The following is a 20,204-nucleotide window of genomic DNA, read 5'->3' as shown; positions in this document are numbered from 1 at the left end:
CTTAATCATTGAGAACTTGACAACATTCAAGTATTTCAGATCTTAGGGCTTGGTCTTCAACCAGTATGAACCATCTGGTCTCTGTTGACCTCAGGATATAACCACTGACAATCTCACCTGTTGTTTTCAAGTCCCTCTGAGCAGTTGGTCTTTACTAAGTGTCCTCGAGAAAATAGTTTTCTTTGCCTTTTTCTCATAGCAACTTGCCATTGAATTAAACCACTGGAAACCAAAGCAGCCAAAAACTTTGGCCTGATTGTTCCAAAAGGACTCTCTTTGTGCAGCAAATATCAATGGTAAAAGTATTTCTGTAGTCCTCTGCTCAGCATTCTCCGGGTAATTCACTGCTAAAGCTGTGTGCCAGTTTGGGTAAGGAAATCTCAGAGCAAGAAATTCCTTTTGATTTCTGTAGACCAAAAAACACCAGCAGTCCAAGGCTTGATCCCATGAGGTTTGAAATACGAAATTGGGTTTGTATGTGTTTTAATCTAAACATAGGAAATAACTGAGAGCATAAGAGAGACATGTCAGAGCAATAGCTCTGCTTGAAAAGGAGCTGGATGTTTTAGCCTGGTAATCGAAGGATTAAGACTCCTGTCACTGATCTTCAGTGATATGCTGCTGAGGTGTCTAAACCAAGGTAGTGGTACGGGAGGAGTCCCAAGGAGAACACTTCTAGAGAATAGCTCATATTAAATCTAAAACAGCCTAAGTCTGGAGGGCAGAGTCATCTTTTAGGCCAGTATTTGACTTGTTTGGCTGGCCTTTGTGGTGACAGTTCATGGTGGTGAGAACTTTGAGGTGACCCTCTGCAATCCTGCACTGGAGATGCAAGTCTTTTGGCAGCAGAAGCAATTACAGCTGCTAACTGTTAGGCTTGCCAGGTCCAGCTGATAAGTTAGGGTAAAATCATTATCTCCATTTGTTTAGGTGAATGACTTACACAAGAATTATAAGGTCATAATATCATGTCAACACAGGACTGGAAAACTTCCAGAGATCGTAAAGTAAATATAAATGCAGACTGTGGTGCAGGTAGTGTCCTAGTTTGGCATGGAGGTGATCTTGAATAGTCGCTATCCTCTGCCCAAAAGCATGTTTATCATTATCATAATCTTTTCAAGGAGAATATGAAAATTATGTTTTACATACACTAAAACATCAATTTAACTTTTACATCTGCTACATTCACATCAATGTATTTCAGAACAGTAACTGAAATTTTAAACGACTGTAACTCCAGCAGAACTCCATAATCTTCATTTCATATCAATCAGTGACAGCTGCTTAGACATTTATTGAAATATAAATTTTGAGGCTCCTTTAAACTTTCAAAACACAGCACTATATTATTTTGATGAGGCTCTCATTGGTAACAAGTGGACAACAAAAATGTGTGCGTATGATTTAGATAAGCTTTTCAGAAATTCAGGTGTTTTGCTAAATGCAATCCTTCAGCATTTCCTTTCTGTTTTCTCTGTTTTTCTCGCTACCAACAAAACGCAGAATCTTTTATACAAGTTTATACTTGTTTTGACCCCATATTATTTCCAGGTTCTTGCAGAGCAGGGCTCATTCTTACTGAAAATAATCTTTCCAATAGAACTAACAGGCTCTTTCCTTACCTTATTAAGATTGTTAGAGCTTTCAGACTTAACTTCTAAATTTCTCATCCCTCATATTTGTATCTAACAACTTGAAGAGTTCCATTAAGTAACACCTTTTTAATTGCAGTTTTGCATTCAGTGTAGATAGAGGGTAAATGTTGTTAAAACCACTGGAATTTCCAAATCCAACTACAAGATCATGGCCAAAAATTTGCTTGTCAGTAGAACTTCAGGACTGTATCCTAAGGAAACTGGCTATTGCAAACACCAAGATTTCTGTGTTAAACTATGTTGGATGATGATGAGACTGGACACAAGAGGAATATTAATTAGATTAGAGTCAAGCTCCAGTATAGCTCTGTCTTGCATAAAGTGAGAAACTCTTACCTTGGTTAAATACAGTAGAACAGGATGAAAGTGAGAAAAATAGACAAGTGACAGAAAATGTTCAGATGTTTCAAATACAAACATAAAGCAAATGCATCTGGTGGAATCTTATTACCCACTGATTAACCTCACAATGCCTTAATTCTTTAAGCTTCCTTCAAAAATAATGTCAAGAAATGCATGGTGCTATTTGGCATTGTTGACTTTTTGGCCCAGAATGTGGGGCAAAAACAAGCCTCCATCCTATTCAAGTAACGTATTTGCTTGAAGTATTTATGAAATGAACACCTTATAAAAGGTTTAGTGCTAGCCAAAAAGTAATAATGCAAGGAAAATGTAAGTTTTTGTTTCCCCCCACTAGATGGTCCTTCAGTGAAATGGCATGGCACTCCGTTAACAGGTTCTATTGCCATCATATTTCTGTGTTTTATCTGGGATGTTATCTTTATAGTATCAAAATGTGTGGTGAAGGAGAGATGAGGAAGGAAAAGATTTAAACTGTGGATTTTAGTGGAGAGAAAAGGAAAATAAAAATCATTGGCAAAAAAAAAAAAAAGAAGAATTTACATAAGTTTTGCCATTAAAGTGTTGTTTCTCTACTTTGCAGAAAGCTTGCAATATTATCCTTTTCACTGGAATTATTACTGTATATATTTACCTTTTTGGTTTTTTTCTGATTTATGTTTATGTTCTAGTACTGCAGCAATTCATTACATGTGAAAAAGTGTAATTCATTCTAGAGATGGTAGTGCCAAAAAGTCACAGAATGTTCAAAATGCCTTTTATCAACCCTCAGTGTATGTTTGAAGAACAGATTGTTGTAATATTCGTGCTCACAGGCATGGTGTCTTCATAAACATTGAATCTTCAGTGTTTTTGTCCGCCTGTTATACGGTTTCTATTGTGCCTGCTTTCTTCTGTTTTAAATATGGAATGCTTACTAGGCAATAACATTTTATTGCTTCTTTCTTTGATAATCGTGACCATAAATACCTGTTCTGTCTCTAAAACACCATTCTCTTAATAACTACGTGGTTTTCTCCACATTTTACAGTCCTCAGCCTGATTTGCATTTGCACACGCACAATTATTTCCAAACCTACTCTCTGTGCACGTGTAAAGACCCACATTGGTGGGTGGACTTTAGAGATGACCTATCGAGCATTTGTCAGCAGCTGACAGCATCTTAAAAAGGTGGTCACTGGAGGTGCGGTGCCAGATGATACGGGCAAAAGCGAAGCCTGCAGTTTAAAAGCTCATATCCGGTTATTTGCATAACTCCGCAATTTGATGTCTGATGTGAAGTTGTGCTGGAGCTGTGAGGAAACCTGCTCCTGCTGTTCCTTTTCAGGATGATGGAACATCAGAACACTGGACCAGGCTGCCCAGGGGGGTTGTGGAGTCTCCTTCTCTGCAGACATTCCAACCCGCCTGGACACCTTCCTGTGTAACCTCATCTGGGTGTTCCTGCTCCATGGGGGGATTGCACTGGATGAGCTTGCCAGGTCCCTTCCAGTCCCTGACACTCTGGGATTCTGGGATTCTGTGGTGTGAGCACCCAGCTCTTCTCTGTTCTTGATCCCAAGTGGAGAACATACACTCACACCTGTCAGTCACTAAATTAACTGGAAGTCTGAAGAGCTATGAGCTGGATTACTGGAAGAGTGGAAACGTGTGCATTGTTAAGATCTTCACTGCAAGGTTTTAATGTCTCCAAGAGTCTTCCCATACTTTTTCAGTTTAGGAAGTGGCAAGAGCAGACGGCTGTGGTACTCTGCAAGTGGCAGACTTCAAGAAGGAAGAGTGGTTAAGACAATCTGACCCTTTCCGTTTATTATAGACATAATGGAGGAGGCCAGCTTCATGTCACCCTGTGCACCTTTCCTGGTCCTGTAGACCATTCAGCTTTACTTCATGATTGCACATCTACAGTCACCTTGAATATAACAATATCATCATGTTTGCCTGACCTTTTTCCATTTCCTTGAGAAAATGATAAAATAATGGCTTACCCACGTATCCATCACCAGATGTGAAACCTTCTGATAGTGGTTCAGAAGACCTGGAGGAGATCAAATGCCTCCAGAGCTGGAACAATATTCACTTTCTACCTTATTCTTAATGACCTTCCCAGAAAGCAAAGGTTGGAGTCAGGGAGCTAAATGCTGAGGCCATTAATCCCCAGTGACAGGTTTTTGAGCAGCAGCCAGACTGTAGGGTGGTTTTCAAGACCTCAAGTTCACGTGCCGTTCCTGGGAGGTTCTAATGAATCCTACCAGTAAAGGTTCTGCATTTCCTACTGACACTTCTGGGTGTACATCCTTAGTCTCCAAAGGGAGATCTAGCAGGGCATTGCTCTCAGTGGTGGCTTCACATTCTCTCTGTACCAATAATGAGTTCATCTGGCTTTGTCATGTTGGTTGATACAGAGGTGCTCTACCACACCAGCTTGGGCAACAGGTGCTGGTTTTGGAAGAGACATCTGGAGCTGCTGTCTTTCCCAGATAGCATCTGCTAAAGATTTCAACTTTACTTCTATTCTTGAAACTCTCCTATGATTTTTGGTTTTCACGCCTTTCTCTCCCACTTAGCAGTTACCAATAGGACAGTTATACACCATAAAATTTTCAGATCTTTATTCTCTGTGCTACAGATGTCTCCTTTCACTTAACCACTTCCCCCCACTCTTTTTTTTTCATGGCTTAATTCCGTCAACTTTATCAAAGCTTAATTTGAGTATGGCTTATTTATTTTTCCTTCTTTCCCTGTCCCTTGAAGTGTTTGTTTTATAAAAGCATGTTGACCAGGAGAACAGAGAGGTTTGGCATTAGAGATATAATCCTTTCATGAATGACCCTATTTTATCATGGGATTGGAAGCATAGTCCACTGAATAAAGAGACTGAGACAACATGGGTTGTATTCAGGGTTTCATGTGAATTAGCTCCACACAGACTAGAGCCAGTCATTCACTTCATTTTGCTTTGCTTTCCCCAAATGTAACATGTGGTTATACCAAAAATCAGTGTACAAGATTTAAGTATTATTGTTGACCAAGCAGTATATCAATCTGTAATCTACAATTTCCTATGAAGGAAGGAGGGGCTTGTAGTCTCACTCTTTGGGTTCATTTCTTTTTGTAAATTCAGGTCAGACTATCAACATCAATTTGACTTTGCTTTCACAGTTTATGCGTAAAGCCAGCCCCTAGCAAATATTGTGCTTTTCAGATACCTTAAGCTTACTGCAAACAAACAAATCATGGAAATTAAACGGTAATAAAGCTGTTGTTAGCTTTGTATAATAAATTTTATCTACTATTTAAATGGCAATTATTTCCAGAAACTTGGCAATTGTAGGCATACAAATGATGAAATAGATTCCAGTCACAGCCCATCCTTCTTTGGAAAGGAAATACCGGTAGCGTTTGAAAAATGGATTATTAAGAACATTGGTTCACTCAAGGTGGCTCATGTGTTGTATTTGCTCATACAGCATCTAGCTAGAAAGAAAATAAGTGCAGCTTTTCCCTAGCCTGGATTATTTTCTCCACAAATCTTTGGAGCGGGAAATAAAAAGCAGCGAATAGTTGTGGGGGCATGTGGAATTAGTTTAAGCAAAGCCAAACCCTGATCCTTCTGACCACCTCCTCTTGTCTCTGCTGTTTTGTCTGTTCCTGCCATGGAGTACATCAACAAATGTTATTTGAGCTCAGGAGAGGTGTGTGGGGATGTGGAAATAGTGATTGTTTCTCTGTCTCTTTCTGTCTTTTGGGTTTTTTGGGGAGGGGGTAGGGGAATTATATAAAACAGATGTGTTTTCAAGAGAAGGTGCAAGTTTGTCTTGTGTTTCTAAAGAGAAAGAGCCTCATGTCCTCTGAATGTTATCCCAGTTGAGTTCTGTAGATACCACAAAGGGTACTGGGTTTGTTACAGTGACATAGTTTTTTTCTCACACAATCATAAATCAAGATAATTTTACCGAGAGGACAGGACATGTTAAACAAAACTGAGTGTATATGTATCTGAAAAACAGAAAAATACCTGTGATTTCTACACGGCTTATGGCTCACTTCTGCTGTATGAGAAAAGCGATTATTTTCACGTTTCTTCAGTACTGGAGGTGTGTGTTTTACATCAAGCAATAGAGCAAGTGTCCCTTTCCTGATGACAAATGAAACACACTGGATATGTGCTGCACCTCCTCTGGAGATGTAAACTTGGGGACAATATTGCTCTCACTGCCAAGACTTCAGAAATGTGATAAATATTAAGGAAATAACTTCACAAATGACTCGGTATTGCTGTGCATCACTGGATGTAGTTGATACTGGTGGCTGTGGTTATGGTCATCCTCAAAAACCAAAAATATCTATTCGTTTAATAAATAATGAGTAAACTTAACTGGGAACACAAGCAGTTTTGCTGTGTCTGAAGTGCTTGGCTTTCTAGATTGCACACAACCACAGGAAGTAGTTTTGCTATCTCTGTCTGCCTGTCTGTCTCCCTCATGATTGTGCTTAGACAATCTGTGTTCTGCAGCTGAATATTTCCAATGTCTTCACAAGAAATCTAGACAACATAGATGCAGAACCAGTGTCACTGAAGTAACTTCAGGTGATCAAATGATCGAATGTTAAATGAAGTTTTCTTCATCCAATCTGGTTTATTAAGACAGCAAAATTTACAGCAAAATAAATGAATCAATACACTGCCTGCTAATTAACCATCAGGAGAAGAAAAATTAAATGCATTGTACGGTAACTTCTTAGGTGCTGGACTTTGGAATCAATTACAGAGACTGTCGTATTGTGTGTTTTGCGATGGCAAAATCTTGAACAGTTTTTTTATCATAAATTTTACTGATTTTGAAACATTTTTCTTTCCATTTCTCATTTTGATAAACAGTGATCAAATTCAAACTACACAGGGCAATACAGCATCAATCCACTGGAAATGTTGAACATGAGCTTTTGACTTACCTGTAGCCTCTCAAGAAATGAAGAGGAATTGTGATTTTTTTTCCATGGTGATGATTCATTGTAATCCCATCCAACGTAGCATCTTTTTCAGAGGACTGATGGTTCTGCATGGGTTTGATGCTGCAACCTGACCGGGTTTAGAGATAGAAAGCTTTTGGGGCAAAAAAGAACAGGTCGTTAGAGCAGGAGAAGACACAGTTGAGGAATGGTCCATGGAGTGTGTTGATGTACCCGAGCAGCATCTTGTTGGGTTCTTCTAAGAGACAAAGTCTACTTGAGTTGGCAGAAAGAAGGAAAACATGCACTGATGGCAAATCTATCAAAGACCCCAGAAAATGTCTTAATAAGGGTGGTTGGTACTTTTGAGACACATTTTAGAAAAAAAATAAAAATAAGGACATATAAAACTCCATATTCCAACTCAGGACCCTCAAGGATCACTGAATCCAAGTCCTGTCCCTGCTCAGGACAACCACACAGTTCACACCATCGATAAATTCAGCAAAAATGAAATTGTGGTTAGACTTTTCCATTACCATAATTGATGGCTTTGTGAATAAAAATCTACGGAAACCTGAGTGAGTAAGGAGGTAATTAAATTGCTTTCTACAATGACACCTCCCCTGCATCTTTCATTTTGTCCATGGTTGGTGTTTTATATGCTCGAGGAGCCACAGGCTGCACTAATCATATTGCAAAGGCGGTCCGAGTAGCATCTCCCATATATTTCATGTCTGGTGACTCCTGAATATTCGTAAGGAGAAACGAGAGAGCGAGCAATCATATGCTCACTGGCCAAGCAGAAACGTAGAATAGATGGTGATGGGGGACAAGGGTACATCTGACAAGTTAAACACGTATTTAGTGTCTCACCTGCCGCTGAATGACATGCAGAGGTTCACTTTGGACCGGTGCCACCATCTGTGCTGTGGGTGTGTGGGGTCTCCTAATGCTGTGGTGCTAATGGATGGAGAAGTAAAAGAAGCACAGAGGATTTGCTAAAGGATGGGCAGAGTGGCCGTGTGTGTAATAGACGTGTAAAACTGTGCATAAAATAGTAGCACATGATGCAAAATGCTAAATATGAGCATACCTTTCCCAAGCTAAATGAAATGCCTGTGATGGTTCCAGTTAAGCAGAAGAGCAGCACATCTTTGTATCATGTCCTTTATATAATTTTCTGTTCCATCCTTGTGGTCCAACATGATCTGAAGGAGCAAGGAAGGCAAAAATCCCATGTGGAGCCTCCCAAGCCGATGAGGATGGTGTCTGTAGGAGCTGAGATGTTTCTGGTTTCTTGCTCAGTGCTTCCCACAAGGAATGTTTGTCTTCCTGGTGCCTAGATCAGTGCAAGAACCACCATTTCGACAGACTGCCCTTATTCCACCTTTGACTGTTATCACCTGAGAGAACAGAAGAAATTGTTGTCCCTGAGGGTGGTGAGAGCCTGGCCCAGGTTGGCCAGAGTGGTGGTAGATGAACCATCCCTGGAGACATCCCAGGCCAGGCTGGACAGGGCTCTGAGCACCCTGAGCTGGTGAAGATGTCCCTGCTCATGGCAGGGGGCACTGGTGGACATCTGAAGGTCCCTTCAACACAAACTGTCCTGTGATTCTATAACATGTGAGGTTGGTACCTTCAACATGTTTATAAACCAAAGACTTGGCTCGTTGCAATACATATTTAGAAACTAAAGCTATGACAAAATCATGTGGTGCTCAGCATGTAATACTAAAACATATATGTTGTCAATACGCACTGTGTAAAGGAGAAGAAAACAACCTTTGCTGGCCGGGTTTTACCGATTACTTCTAGACAAAGCTGTAACACACTTTTGAAACTTAACTGGTGGACACACGGTCCTTTTCTTACAGTCAGAAATTCTTTTATTAAGCTACTCTTGTTCTTTTATTTAGGACAGTGAAAAAAAGGGATTTATGAATAGACTTTATGCCATCCAGGAGGTGTGTGTCAGTGTCCAGAATATCCTTGATGAAGTGTCTTCCTTCGGAGAAAGAATCAAGAAGTAAGTACTGAAACAGGTGCTGGGTTTCTCTCTGATACTGGGGGTATAGCTGGGGTACAAAGTGTTAGACATTTTCCCTTCCTTTTTTTTTTTTTTTGTTTTTAATTTGTGGGGATTTTTGTTCTGTTTTTGGTGTGGCTTTTTGGTTGGTTTGGTTTGGTTTGGTCTGGTTTTGGTTGGGTGACTCCGTTTTGCATGATCCACCATTGAAACACATCTATATTAACTTTGCTCTGTGGAGGTCCTCAGTTAATGAAAATCCCGTTATGTTAATTTTGGAATTTAGGTATACATTCATTGGGGGAAAAGATCAGAACTAAGGCTTTGAAGTACCACAGAAGGAGAATCTGCTGAGAGGCCAAACAGTAGTTATTTAAAAGAAATAATAAATGCAGCTTTGATAAAGGACATCAGAAGAGCTGAATGAGGGTTTCAGATGTTAAGGATATACATATATTCAGTTGCTGGAAGTGTTTTTATGTGAGTTAGCGAAACCTTTCCTCCTAGAGCACGTGTAATTGGTAACACCTAGTACATGATATATGAGAATTACCAGCAAATTCAGGCCTTAAGCAAGAGAGGTTCTGAGATTTCTGGCAGGACATTCAGTGTATTTTTGGCATGGTCACCAGGTAGCAGTGTGAGGTTTATTATTTGAGATCAGATGTGTTCCAGACAGACATCTTCCATACATCAGCTGGGAAGCAGGGACAGGATTGCCTCTGCATTCTATCTCCCAAAAGCCAAGAGCATCTTCATCCTTGATGGATGAGAAGTTGGGAGTAGTTGGGAGCCTTTGCAAACACTGTTCTGCTGACCCAATAGCCACCATGAGTGAGAAAACCTTCACAAGAGGCTTCTCCTATTGACACACACAGTGCATCTGGCAGGAGAGTTGACACCATGTGTTCCTTTGCTCTGGGGCTGATTTTGGAGCACGAGGCACCTGTCCCATCCACGGCTGTTGCCATCTGCGGTGCATCGATGTTCTACACCATAGCCTGTGCAAGGGTTATAGCCCCAAAATAAATGCTGATTTCTGGAAGTTAATTTTAGGAAACTGATGCATTGGGCTGAGGTCAACCTGCAGGAAACAGGAGGATCATCTACCATGCTATTCTGCCTTTTTTTTTGTTTTTGTTTTTGTTTTTGTTTTTGTTTTTGTTTTTTGTTTTTTAATCTATCAGCAATGGCAAGAACATCAGAGTCAGGATGAAGAGGTGGTTGCTATTTATGCATTCAAGAGCAAAGTCCCTAATGGGAAGGCTTAGGAAGCATTCATGTGGGGGCACTTCCAGGCAGGCTCTGTGCACAAGCACATTGTGTTGCACAAGTTTTCCAGACGAGCAAAGTGAGCCCCTCTCCCAAAGCAGTCTTTTATCAAAAGTCTGCTCATGGAAGTTGTCTTGATGACTAAGCTTTCCTAATTGTGCATTTTGGAGGTGGGGTTTGTTCTGTTATACGCCAGACGAGAGCAACAGAATTTTCTAAACCGAATCCTCCTGTAAATCTTGGTAATTTGTTCTGAAGACTATAACGGGAAACCTGTACTGAGTGCTGTGCTAACACGGCACAGAAGGAGGTTTGCTGAGCGGGGAGCCAGTGTTCCCACACATGGCGTGTCTGTGATCCGCTGCACCAAGCCGAGTCGCAGGAACACGAGCAGACCCTCAACCTTCTGTTCATCCCAAACGCGTGCAGAAGAGGGGAAAAGAGCAGGTGTCCCCCGAGGAGAAAGGGAGCGATCCTACACCGAGTGACACTGACATAATGTTCGCTCTGGAGGCATGTCAAAATTTCCAGGGAGAAAAGAAGACAAATAAACACGGGAAGCCAGAGCTCATTATGAAAAATATGGCTAGCAACTCAGATAATTGCAATTATTCAGCCAGAGAAGCCAAATAATGTAATTGCACTGATTGGGCACGTAGCTGGTGGTGATACTTTAAAGAGCATCGTCAGGCTATTCAGAGCCAAAGCCACATTTTCCTTCTGGATAAATGTCGCGCGACACCTTTGCCCTGTTGGTGCCTTCATAGGATCCTTATTAAGGGTGTTTTAATCTGGGACTTTATTTTGAAAGTTGATGTCCTGAAACCGATGGGAAGCCAGAAGTTCTCTTCCTTTATCCATAAAGTAATAATCTTTATTTTATTTTATTTTATTTTATTTTATTTTATTTTATTTTATTTTGTTTTATTTTATTTTATTATTTTTATTTTATTTTATTTTATTATTTATTTCATTCCATTTCATTTTTATTTCATTTTATCTGGAATGATGGTTTTTCTTTGCTTTTCCTGCAACGTACTTTATCTTATGCCACTCCCTCTTTTTTATCCTCCTTCCATTCTTTTTGTCATTTTTCCCCACACACACACAAAGTGTTTTTATTTCCTTCTTTCACCACTGCTGTTGCACTATCCCTGTCTTTGGGACTGACTGTTCCGTTCCCTCTTCTTCTCTTATCCCTCTCCTTCTTAGGTGCAGGGTTGGGTTTCCAGCTTTGGACACCCACACTGTCCTTCCCCTTGTTTGTTCTTTTATTGGCTCTGTCAGGCAACCCAAGTTCTGACTGTTTTTAATTCTTCTTTCAGTACATTCAACTGGACTGTCCCATTCCTGAGCTGGCTGGCTATTGTTGCCCTCTCTCTGTTCACCATCATCCTCTATTTCATTCCACTGAGATACATTGTCCTTGCCTGGGGTAAGTAAAGCCTTTTTTAACTGTCTGTGCCACTTAGAAAAAACTGGTTTTTAAGGGATAGATTAATACCGACTTAGATTGTCGGTACTTTTCTGTATTTATGGTCATGAAGCTGCCCCATGATGGAAACAGACAGGTTAGTTAAAAATCACAACTGCGTAAAGATTTAGACCCAGCTGCAGAATGCATTTTTCTTGGCTGGCATTGTAGGCTTCATCATACTATAAACATGTAGCCATGAGGATTCTTCATATATCAAAGTGTAGCTTTGTCTAGATATTACTCTGATTTATTTTCACCACTTATACACAAACAGAGTCATTTCAATCTATGTAGTGCATTTAGGACAATATGCCTTTTTTACTGCAGTACTTTATCTTCTGAAAGCGTATGTAAACGTAGCAACAAGAAACCTGTTTAAAGGGTCACCTTTCGTCCGACAGAACGGTATATGTGGTATTTGGCTGCTGATAATGAATAGAAACTGGGGAGGCCAGAGGGGGGTGGAATCGTGATTGATCCAGGCTCTCACTGCTTGTCCTTATATTTATTCTTTATACTGATTTTAAATAGCTACCATTACCATGTCTGTTGTAAATAATGCTCCAAGTTTTCATCTGCAATTTTTTTATGTGTCTTACACCACGAGCAGCTGTACCCTTGTTCAGTAGTGCAGACCTGTGAAGAGCACTCTCTCAATTAAATCTGTGGCTAAATTTTCTTTCTGAAGAAAACAATAGCAAAAACTTCATAACTCAATAGGTAATATAAAATCACTGAACTGACTCCAAACATCTTTGTTATATGTCAGTGTTAGCAATAGTCTCGTAGAGTCTTCAGAAATAAATGCAGCAGACTATACTAAATGGAGAAGAACCAATTAGGAGCATTTGAACAAAAAATGTTTATGAAACTAAACGAAACAGCGTGTGGGCTTACCGTCCTTTCCTGTGTCATAGTTTCATTTAACCCCCACAAACAGATATCACTTGGGTGAGACCCAAACTCTTAGTTTGTTCCCAAAATTTCATTCTTCTTAGCACACACATGACGGGAAGGCATCTCATTACTGAAGTTTGAGGTAGTTGGTTTATGTCCTTTTTTCTGTCATTTTTTGGACAGATCTTGCATTTTGCACATTTGGTTTCTTACATCCCCTTGGTTTCATGCAAGAACCTGACATTATAATTCCCCTTTAAGACCCACGGAACTATAGAGTCAGCACTTTGTTTGAGAAGCTCCAGACCCAAACCACCGACATCCCCCAGGAAGGGTCACATCCCTCAGAAATGTCTCAGTTTCAGGTAAAATGCAGAGCTTGGACTCTCAAACTGAAGTCTGTGCCTTCCCAACCATGGGTGGATAAGAGAAGCACCAGTTAATTATTGTATGATAAATGTGCCTTGCTCTCTCTCCATCCATCTCTTCCTTCCCTGTCCCCAAGTTATCCAATCCATCTAGATACGGCTTCAAGCACCTTTTTTCACTGGAGGTTTCAGCTACACCGTTTTCTCCTGTATTTCACTTTAGGTGGCTTCTTATTCAGCATATGTGTGGGGATCCCTTTCTTTAGGGGACTATTTCTCCGGTGTTTTGCTGGGAGAACAGACAGGGAACATTTAGCCGCAGCTTCCCCAGTCCAAACCCCATGTTGTGCTGTGTGTAGCTTTGATCGGCCATCCCTTCGAAAAAATGCAGTGTACCAAACACATGCCTGTTTTCCCCAGTATTTCTTGTTTTTAGCCTCCCACTTCTGCTCACATTTCTTCATCCCAATTGTCCATCCTTCACTTGAAGGCAGAAGACCTCTTCGTCTGACGTTTTTTCATAGGAAAGTTTGAGCTGGTCTGTAGCAGCATTTGCCCATTTTGTTCTTTGGGAAGACGGGGTTTTATTTAATGAAAGTTTACACATATTATGGCTTGCCTTTCGTATATCTGTGTAGGAACCACCTCTGTTTGCAAGAGTGCAGAGTCCTGGTAATTGCTACAGCTGCTTCAGTGGAAAAAAAGAGTATGAAGAAAATAATTTTAATCTAAAAACTTTCAAGCTTTTTAAAAAGCCCTAATCCCTTTGTATTTTGCTTCTCCTCTAGAGTCCTATCTCATCTGTTTGGTTCTTTTCTTGAGCCTTGACCATGACTTATTTATGCTTTTACTTTCATGGGGTGGCTGGTACTTTGTCAGAAGCGACAAGGTGGGACCACATCAATTCCAGTGCCCACGTGCAATACACGGCAGGGCAGACTTCAAATTCCTCAGTCACTGGCTGATGTAAAGAATCTTCCTAGGTGTCTGAATCTCGGGTATTCTTTCTCAACGCTCGTTGATGGGTCACCACGTAAGGGGGTCTCAGCATCCCCCATCCGCACCACAGGACTGGGAATTTGGGCAGTGGGAAGCAAATCAGGTGCTCCATCCCCAAGCTTCACGTCTTTGCTAAGGCTTGGACACCAAAGACTTGGTGAAATATAAACTGTATTATCTTATCTCTGATGCAGACTTGATAAATTACACAGAACGGCACATTTTTTATGCTCTTTCAGTTTTCTCAGTGAGAGTCTGTGTGGTTTGTACTTGCCTGTGTTTTTAACATGTATTTACACAAGGATCTCATGTGAAAACTGTCTGAATCTGACCCGGTTTGTAATGAGAAGAAAAAGGGTCTTTCAGCTTAGTTTGGGGAGGATTTTTGTGGTGCTTTCCAACACTAATGGTCAACAGGCATTGTAAGACCTTGATGTCTCAGGGAGACATGGCATCCCTTCTCTGCACTGCCATCATGTCACCTCTCACTCCAGGACAGCGGTTTGTATAAGCTCGTCCTAAACCCTTCAGGTGATGAAGACTTCATTGCTTCACCATCCTTCGCACTGGGGGATTTTCATTGTGTTTTAACTTGAATCTTCTATGCCACCATTAAGCCTGTTATTGCTTGTCCTCTCTGCCAGAGAAATGGAGTACAATTTATTTCTCTCCTTTTTGCAATCTCCACATAATAACCACAGTTTCTATTTGTTTTAATTAAAACAAACAAACAAACAAACAAAAAAAAAGAAGAAATGTTGGAGGAATTTGAAATTATCCCCAGAACTTTTGCATTTGAAGCAGAGGGAATCACAGCAGCAGGTTCTGACTTTCAGAGCATGAGTTTACAGTTCACTCATTCATTAATTCAGTGCTAATGCCAGGCTTTGAAATGGGTCCTAAAAACTTTTTTAGAACTTTGCCAAAATATATATGTTAGGGTATGCAAAGTTTAAATTATGCTAGTAAAATTCAAACTCTCATTTTTGCAGGCATCAACAAATTTACAAAGAAGCTTCGAAGTCCGTATGCGATTGATAACAATGAGCTGCTTGACTTTCTATCCAGAGTTCCTTCAGATGTGCAAGTGGTTTGTATATTTTTAAAAAATATCTGTACAGTAGTTAATATGATGTGTGGCATCTTGACTTTCTGGTGTTTTTAGACAAATTTTCAAGTAGTTCTTTTGATTCAAAATAAAGAAATTGCAATTGCAATTGCAATTGGACCATCCATGAACCTTTAAGAGACTGCTAGGCTGTTCGCACTGCGGAATTAACTACTAAAGATAATTCCGACAACACTCAGACAACTTCAGCCTTTTCTAGGGTGAAAGTTTTTGCTGTGGCCACAGTTTAACTGTGCTCATAAACTCCTTTAAAATAAGTTGATTATGAATTACAATCTTTTGTAATGCAGTACACAATCTCTTGAGAAGGTGAAAGCATTAAGATCACGTCAGGCACCTCCAGTATCACGAAAGCATTAAGGTGAAAGCATTAAGATCACCTCCAGTATCACGAAGATTACACAATTCCTGTATTCTTAGGTAAGACTTTCAGTTCAGAGCTGGTATAAATAGGAGGGTGCATGTACCCCCTCTGAATCTGATCCCCTCTGTGGTGCGCTTTCGAAAATAAGCAAGTTTTTAAGAACTATTGCAAATAATATTCGTCCAATTCATTAGAAAGGAGACTGTTTAATCCCTGTTAGAGATTATGGAGAAAACAACAAACGTGGCCTTTCTAAAGTTGTTGTCAGAGCACGGTTTTGCTTCCTGGCAGGATTCTCCTAGTGCTGTAAAAAACTTACTCTGGATCTGCTGCTGAATCGCAGCTGCAGGTCCATGTTGTTTGCAGAGGGATGGTTTTCTTTTTCTATTTCCTCTTTTTATTTTTTTTCTTTCTTTTATTTTTTCCTTTTCCTTTTCTCTTTCCATTTTTTCTCTTTATCTTTCCCTTTTTTCTTTTTTCGTTTTATTTCCCTTTTTATTTTTTCTTTTTCTTTTTCTTTTTTTTATTTTTATTTTTCTTCTTTTTATTTTTCCTTTTCTTTTTCTATTTGTTTTTTTTTCCTTTTCTTTTCTTTTCTTCTCTTTTCTTTTCTTTTTCTTTCTTTTCTTTTCTTTTCCTTTCTTTTTCTTTTTCTTTTTCTTTTTCTTTTTCTATTTTATTTTTCTTCTTTTTCCTTTTCTTGTTCTTCTTTTTCTTTTTCCTTTTCTTTTTCTATTTGTTTTTTCTTCTTTTTCCTTTTCTTTTTCTATTTGTTTTTATCTTTTTCTCTTTTTCTTTTTCTTTTTCTTTTTCTTTCTTTTCTTTTTCTTTTTTCTATTTCTTTTTTTTTTCTTTTTCCTTTTTTTTCCTTTTCCTTTTCCTTTTCATTTTCCTAGGAAAAAAATAGAGATCTGTCTCTTTCTAGCAAGCACCTCCTGACTGGTCTCTTTCTGCACGTCGTGTTCAAACAGGTGCAATACCATGAGCTGAAACAGGACCCCAGTCACAGCCCGAGCAAGAGGAAGAGAAACATTCCTGTTTAGCCAGCTTCACGTGTTGAGGGCACTAACACCTGCTGGGACAAGATGAAAGAAGAATCAAGCCTACAGCCTAAGCAGCGATTCCTTTCTCTAAGCTTTTTATTTATTTTGCCTTTTTATCTAGCGGGGAGATTTTGTAAATATTGTAAAAAGGCATTTCTCATTGACTGTATACTTTGCACTGTAAAGACACATTTGACGAAGGTTTCAAGTAGGGTTTTTGCCATTTGAAAGCCTTGTTAGAAACAGCATAAGACATTAACGGAATCAATCTAAAATGGTAAATATGCACTGCTGCTTGATGTTCAGAGATTCCTGAATTACTCAAATCATGCTGACTAAATCTGCAAAAGGTGTAAATTCAAATCTGACTCAAAAATTCAGTCAGGTTTTATTTGTGAGCATTAATATTTTTATCCAGCAAGTCACCATAACTATTTTCTATGTTTTATACATTTCAAGACAAATACAATGTAGTGGAGCCTACTGCACTTAAGTTTTAGCAGATTTTTTTGAACACCTGACCCCGATGTTAACTCCTGGTGCAACATTTTCCTGTGCAGTAGGGCTGCTTATCAGATAAAGAGAAACACCAAGTGCAAATCTCTTTCTGGAGCTCCCGAAAGAAGTTCCTGCCGTTTTTATCATTCCATTATAAGACCTAAAAATCTCTGTCTCTCTCAAAATACTGCCAGGTTTGTAACAGATTGCCTATCTGATTTTTCTATATGTACCAGTAATCTTCATTTGTACTACATAGTTTAGTGAATGAAGTTCATAGTTCTGCTGTAATGGAAATACTATCAGACTAACTCCACGTTGCTTTGGGTGTCATGCCATGAACACCTTTTGTGCACATAACTATTTTAATATGGAAGTCTTGCAGAAAATGTTTTTGCTTTCAAATCACAAGATCATATTAATACGCTTTATGATATAACACGTTGCCTGTTACCAATGTGAAATATAGTGTAGAGGAAGAAATGCAGTTGTGGTAAAACTGTTACACCGGTTTTATTTCCTTAGATAATAATGTAGTCAGTTCTGCTGATACGATTGTGCCCTACTGCATGGAGTCTGCATTATTTTGTAAATTACATGGAACATAGATGAGAAACGTTTACATTTCAAATGTCTTAGTGGCCACTGCATAACGAGTACCTGGGGATATATTCTGACAGCTGCATGTAGACTTCCATGCTCAGCTCCCCACGTAGCGAGCAGAGACTTCATTCCTGAGGGACGACCTGTGCACAGCTCTTAGTCATAGCTCCCGGTGACGTTAAAGGGGATTTTTGCCCAGGGGAGGAGGTCGGGACCGCATCGCGTTCCTGTGGTCCCCTCTGGGTTACCTCTCGTTGGTTGCAACTGCTGTTGAAGTTATATTGCACTACTCGAACAAAAACTTTTTGAAAAGACTATTTAGAAATACTTTGCAAGCAAATGTAGATATATATTTGTCTAAAGAACTATACGTTGGCTGCATTGCTCATGAAAGATCATCCTGGATTTGTTTATTTTACAGATGTCTTGACAGCCGGGTTCTGATGAGACGGATATTTTGGTATTTCTGTTTGTTTGTTTGAAAGAATGCCGGTCAGATGATTGTTCTGCAGGAAGTCTTGGACCTAAGTATGCTCCCATTACATCACGGCTTTAAAACAATTCATTTGGGAAGCTCATGTAACCACCTTTTCACTGTATGCTGCCGGAAGACCGACGTACTATTGATGAAGTCAGAATCGCCAAAAAAGCCTATTTTGTTTAAAAAAAAGCCAAACTTTTGACTTGACAATATGCAGATGTTTGTTGCCAGCTGTCAGTTTTGCAGTGTTCTTTGATACTCTGCAAGCTTTGTACCTTCCTCATGTTGCCCATCCGTCTGCGTCCTATTGTGTTTTTTCTTCTTTTCTGTACTCAATTCTCAATGTCTACTTTGGTGGTAATGTCTGAGTTAGTTAAACACATTTCCTGCATTAAACACGGCTTTAAGCATCTCTCTACTAGGTATTACGAAGCCTCTTTCTTTGAAGTCCTACACTATCACAGAATCACAGATTCACAGAATCGACTGGGTTGGAAAAGACCTCAGAGATCATCCAGTCCAACCCTTGGTCCAACTCCAGTCCATTGACTAGATCATGGCACTAAGTGCCATGTCCAATCTCAGTTTAAAAACCTCTAGGGACGGCGAGTCCACTACCTCCCTGGGCAGCCATTCCAATGCCTGACCACTGTCTCTGCAAAGAATTGCTTTCTAATATCTAGCCTAAATTTCCCCTGGCAGAGTTTAAGCCCATGCCCCCTTGTCCTATTGCTGACTGCCTGGGAGAAGAGCCCAATCCCCCCCTGGCTATAACTTCCCTTCAGGTAGTTCTAGAGAGTGCTGAGCTCAGCTCTAAGCCTCCTCTTCTCCAGACTAAACAAGCCCAGCTCCCTCAGCCTCTCCCCATAGGTCTTATGTTCAAGTCCCTTCCCCAGTCTTGTTGCTCTTCTCTGGACCCGCTCCAGCACTTCAATGTCTTTCCTGAACTGAGGGGCCCAGAACTGAACACAACACTCCAGGTGTGGCCTCCCCAGTGCAGAGCACAGGCGAAGGATCACTGCCCTTGTCCTGCTGACCACGCTGTTTTTGATACAGGACAGGACACCATTGGCCTTCTTGGCCACCTGGGCACACTGTTGGCTCATGTTGAGCTTCCTGTCCATTAGTCCCCCCAGGTCCCTTTCTGTCTGACTGCTCTCCAGCCACTCTGTGCCCAGCCTGGAGCGCTGCAGGGGGTTGTTGTGACCAAAGTGCAGCACCCAGCACTTGGCCTTGTTGAACTTCATCCCATTGGAATCAGCCCATTTTTCCAGTCTATCCAGATCCCTCTGCAGAGCCCTCCTGCCTTCCAGCAGGTCGACACTCCCTCCCAACTTGGTGTCATCAGCAAATTTGCTGATGATGGTCTCAATCCCCTCATCTAAATCGTCAATAAAGATGTTAAACAGGACTGGACCCAACCCTGACCCCTGGGGACACCACTAGTGCCTGGCCGCCAGCTGGATGCAGCCCCATTCACCAGCACTCTCTGGGCCCGGCCCTCCAGCCAGTTCTTAACCCAGCATAGAGTATACTTGTCCAAGCCATGGGCTATCGTTTTCCCGTGAGTGGTGCAAAGGGCAAATGAACGGAAACATCATATTTATATGTGAGGATTTCAGCACTTTAAGCTCCAAAACATATAATTGGAGGGGGTGGGATGGAAACATCTGTTTGTTGAAAATTGGTGAACCACTTCTAACGCCCCAGTCACCCAAATTCAATCTCACTGAAAACATGTTGCACAAAGGCAAGGCCAAGAATGCGCATTGATCAAATGTGATTCTCCTGCCGCAACGGGGCATTTTAAAGTAATTTGTCGGTGAACCCATGTTCACCATTTGCAGTCTGTCCACTTTGCTTTGTGTAGGAGGCCTCTGCGGAGAATCAGTCCTGCCGTATACCATAGATATTTCAGCATATCTCCCATTTCCAGATTGTTCCTGAAGTCCATTTCTCACCTGATACATTTGCTGGGTTTTATTCCTAAGCAACTTGTCCGTTCATAAACAATCACAAAAGAATAATGCATTTCATGAACATGGAAGTCTGTTGGCTCTCAGAAAGTGAAAT

The 20,204-nt window shown here is 40.4% G+C and overlaps 1 protein-coding gene across 9 annotated transcripts in view; it reads left to right on the top strand.

The window, feature by feature from the left end:
• MCTP1 (multiple C2 and transmembrane domain containing 1) overlaps positions 1 to 18,549 on the top strand; it is a 275,168-nt gene extending 256,619 nt beyond the window's left edge. For 4 of the 9 annotated variants that reach the window (XM_021291079.2, XM_065046970.1, XM_065046971.1 and 1 more), the window contains 3 exons: positions 8,891 to 9,000; positions 11,598 to 11,707; positions 15,006 to 15,969. In XM_021291079.2, the coding sequence (XP_021146754.2) occupies positions 8,891 to 9,000; positions 11,598 to 11,707; positions 15,006 to 15,178 (393 nt within the window). In that variant the 3' untranslated portion in view covers positions 15,179 to 15,969. Of the gene's footprint in view, positions 1 to 8,890; positions 9,001 to 11,597; positions 11,708 to 15,005; positions 15,973 to 16,477 lie in introns of those variants that run through there. The other 5 variants (XM_065046966.1, XM_065046968.1, XM_065046967.1 and 2 more) reach the window with 3 other exon arrangements.
• Positions 18,550 to 20,204: the final 1,655 nt, after the last annotated feature.

Source organism: Columba livia, chromosome Z, assembly GCF_036013475.1.
Source record: "Columba livia isolate bColLiv1 breed racing homer chromosome Z, bColLiv1.pat.W.v2, whole genome shotgun sequence".
Classification (NCBI taxonomy): Eukaryota; Metazoa; Chordata; class Aves; order Columbiformes; family Columbidae; genus Columba; species Columba livia.
This window is presented reverse-complemented; position numbering and strand designations above follow the sequence as displayed.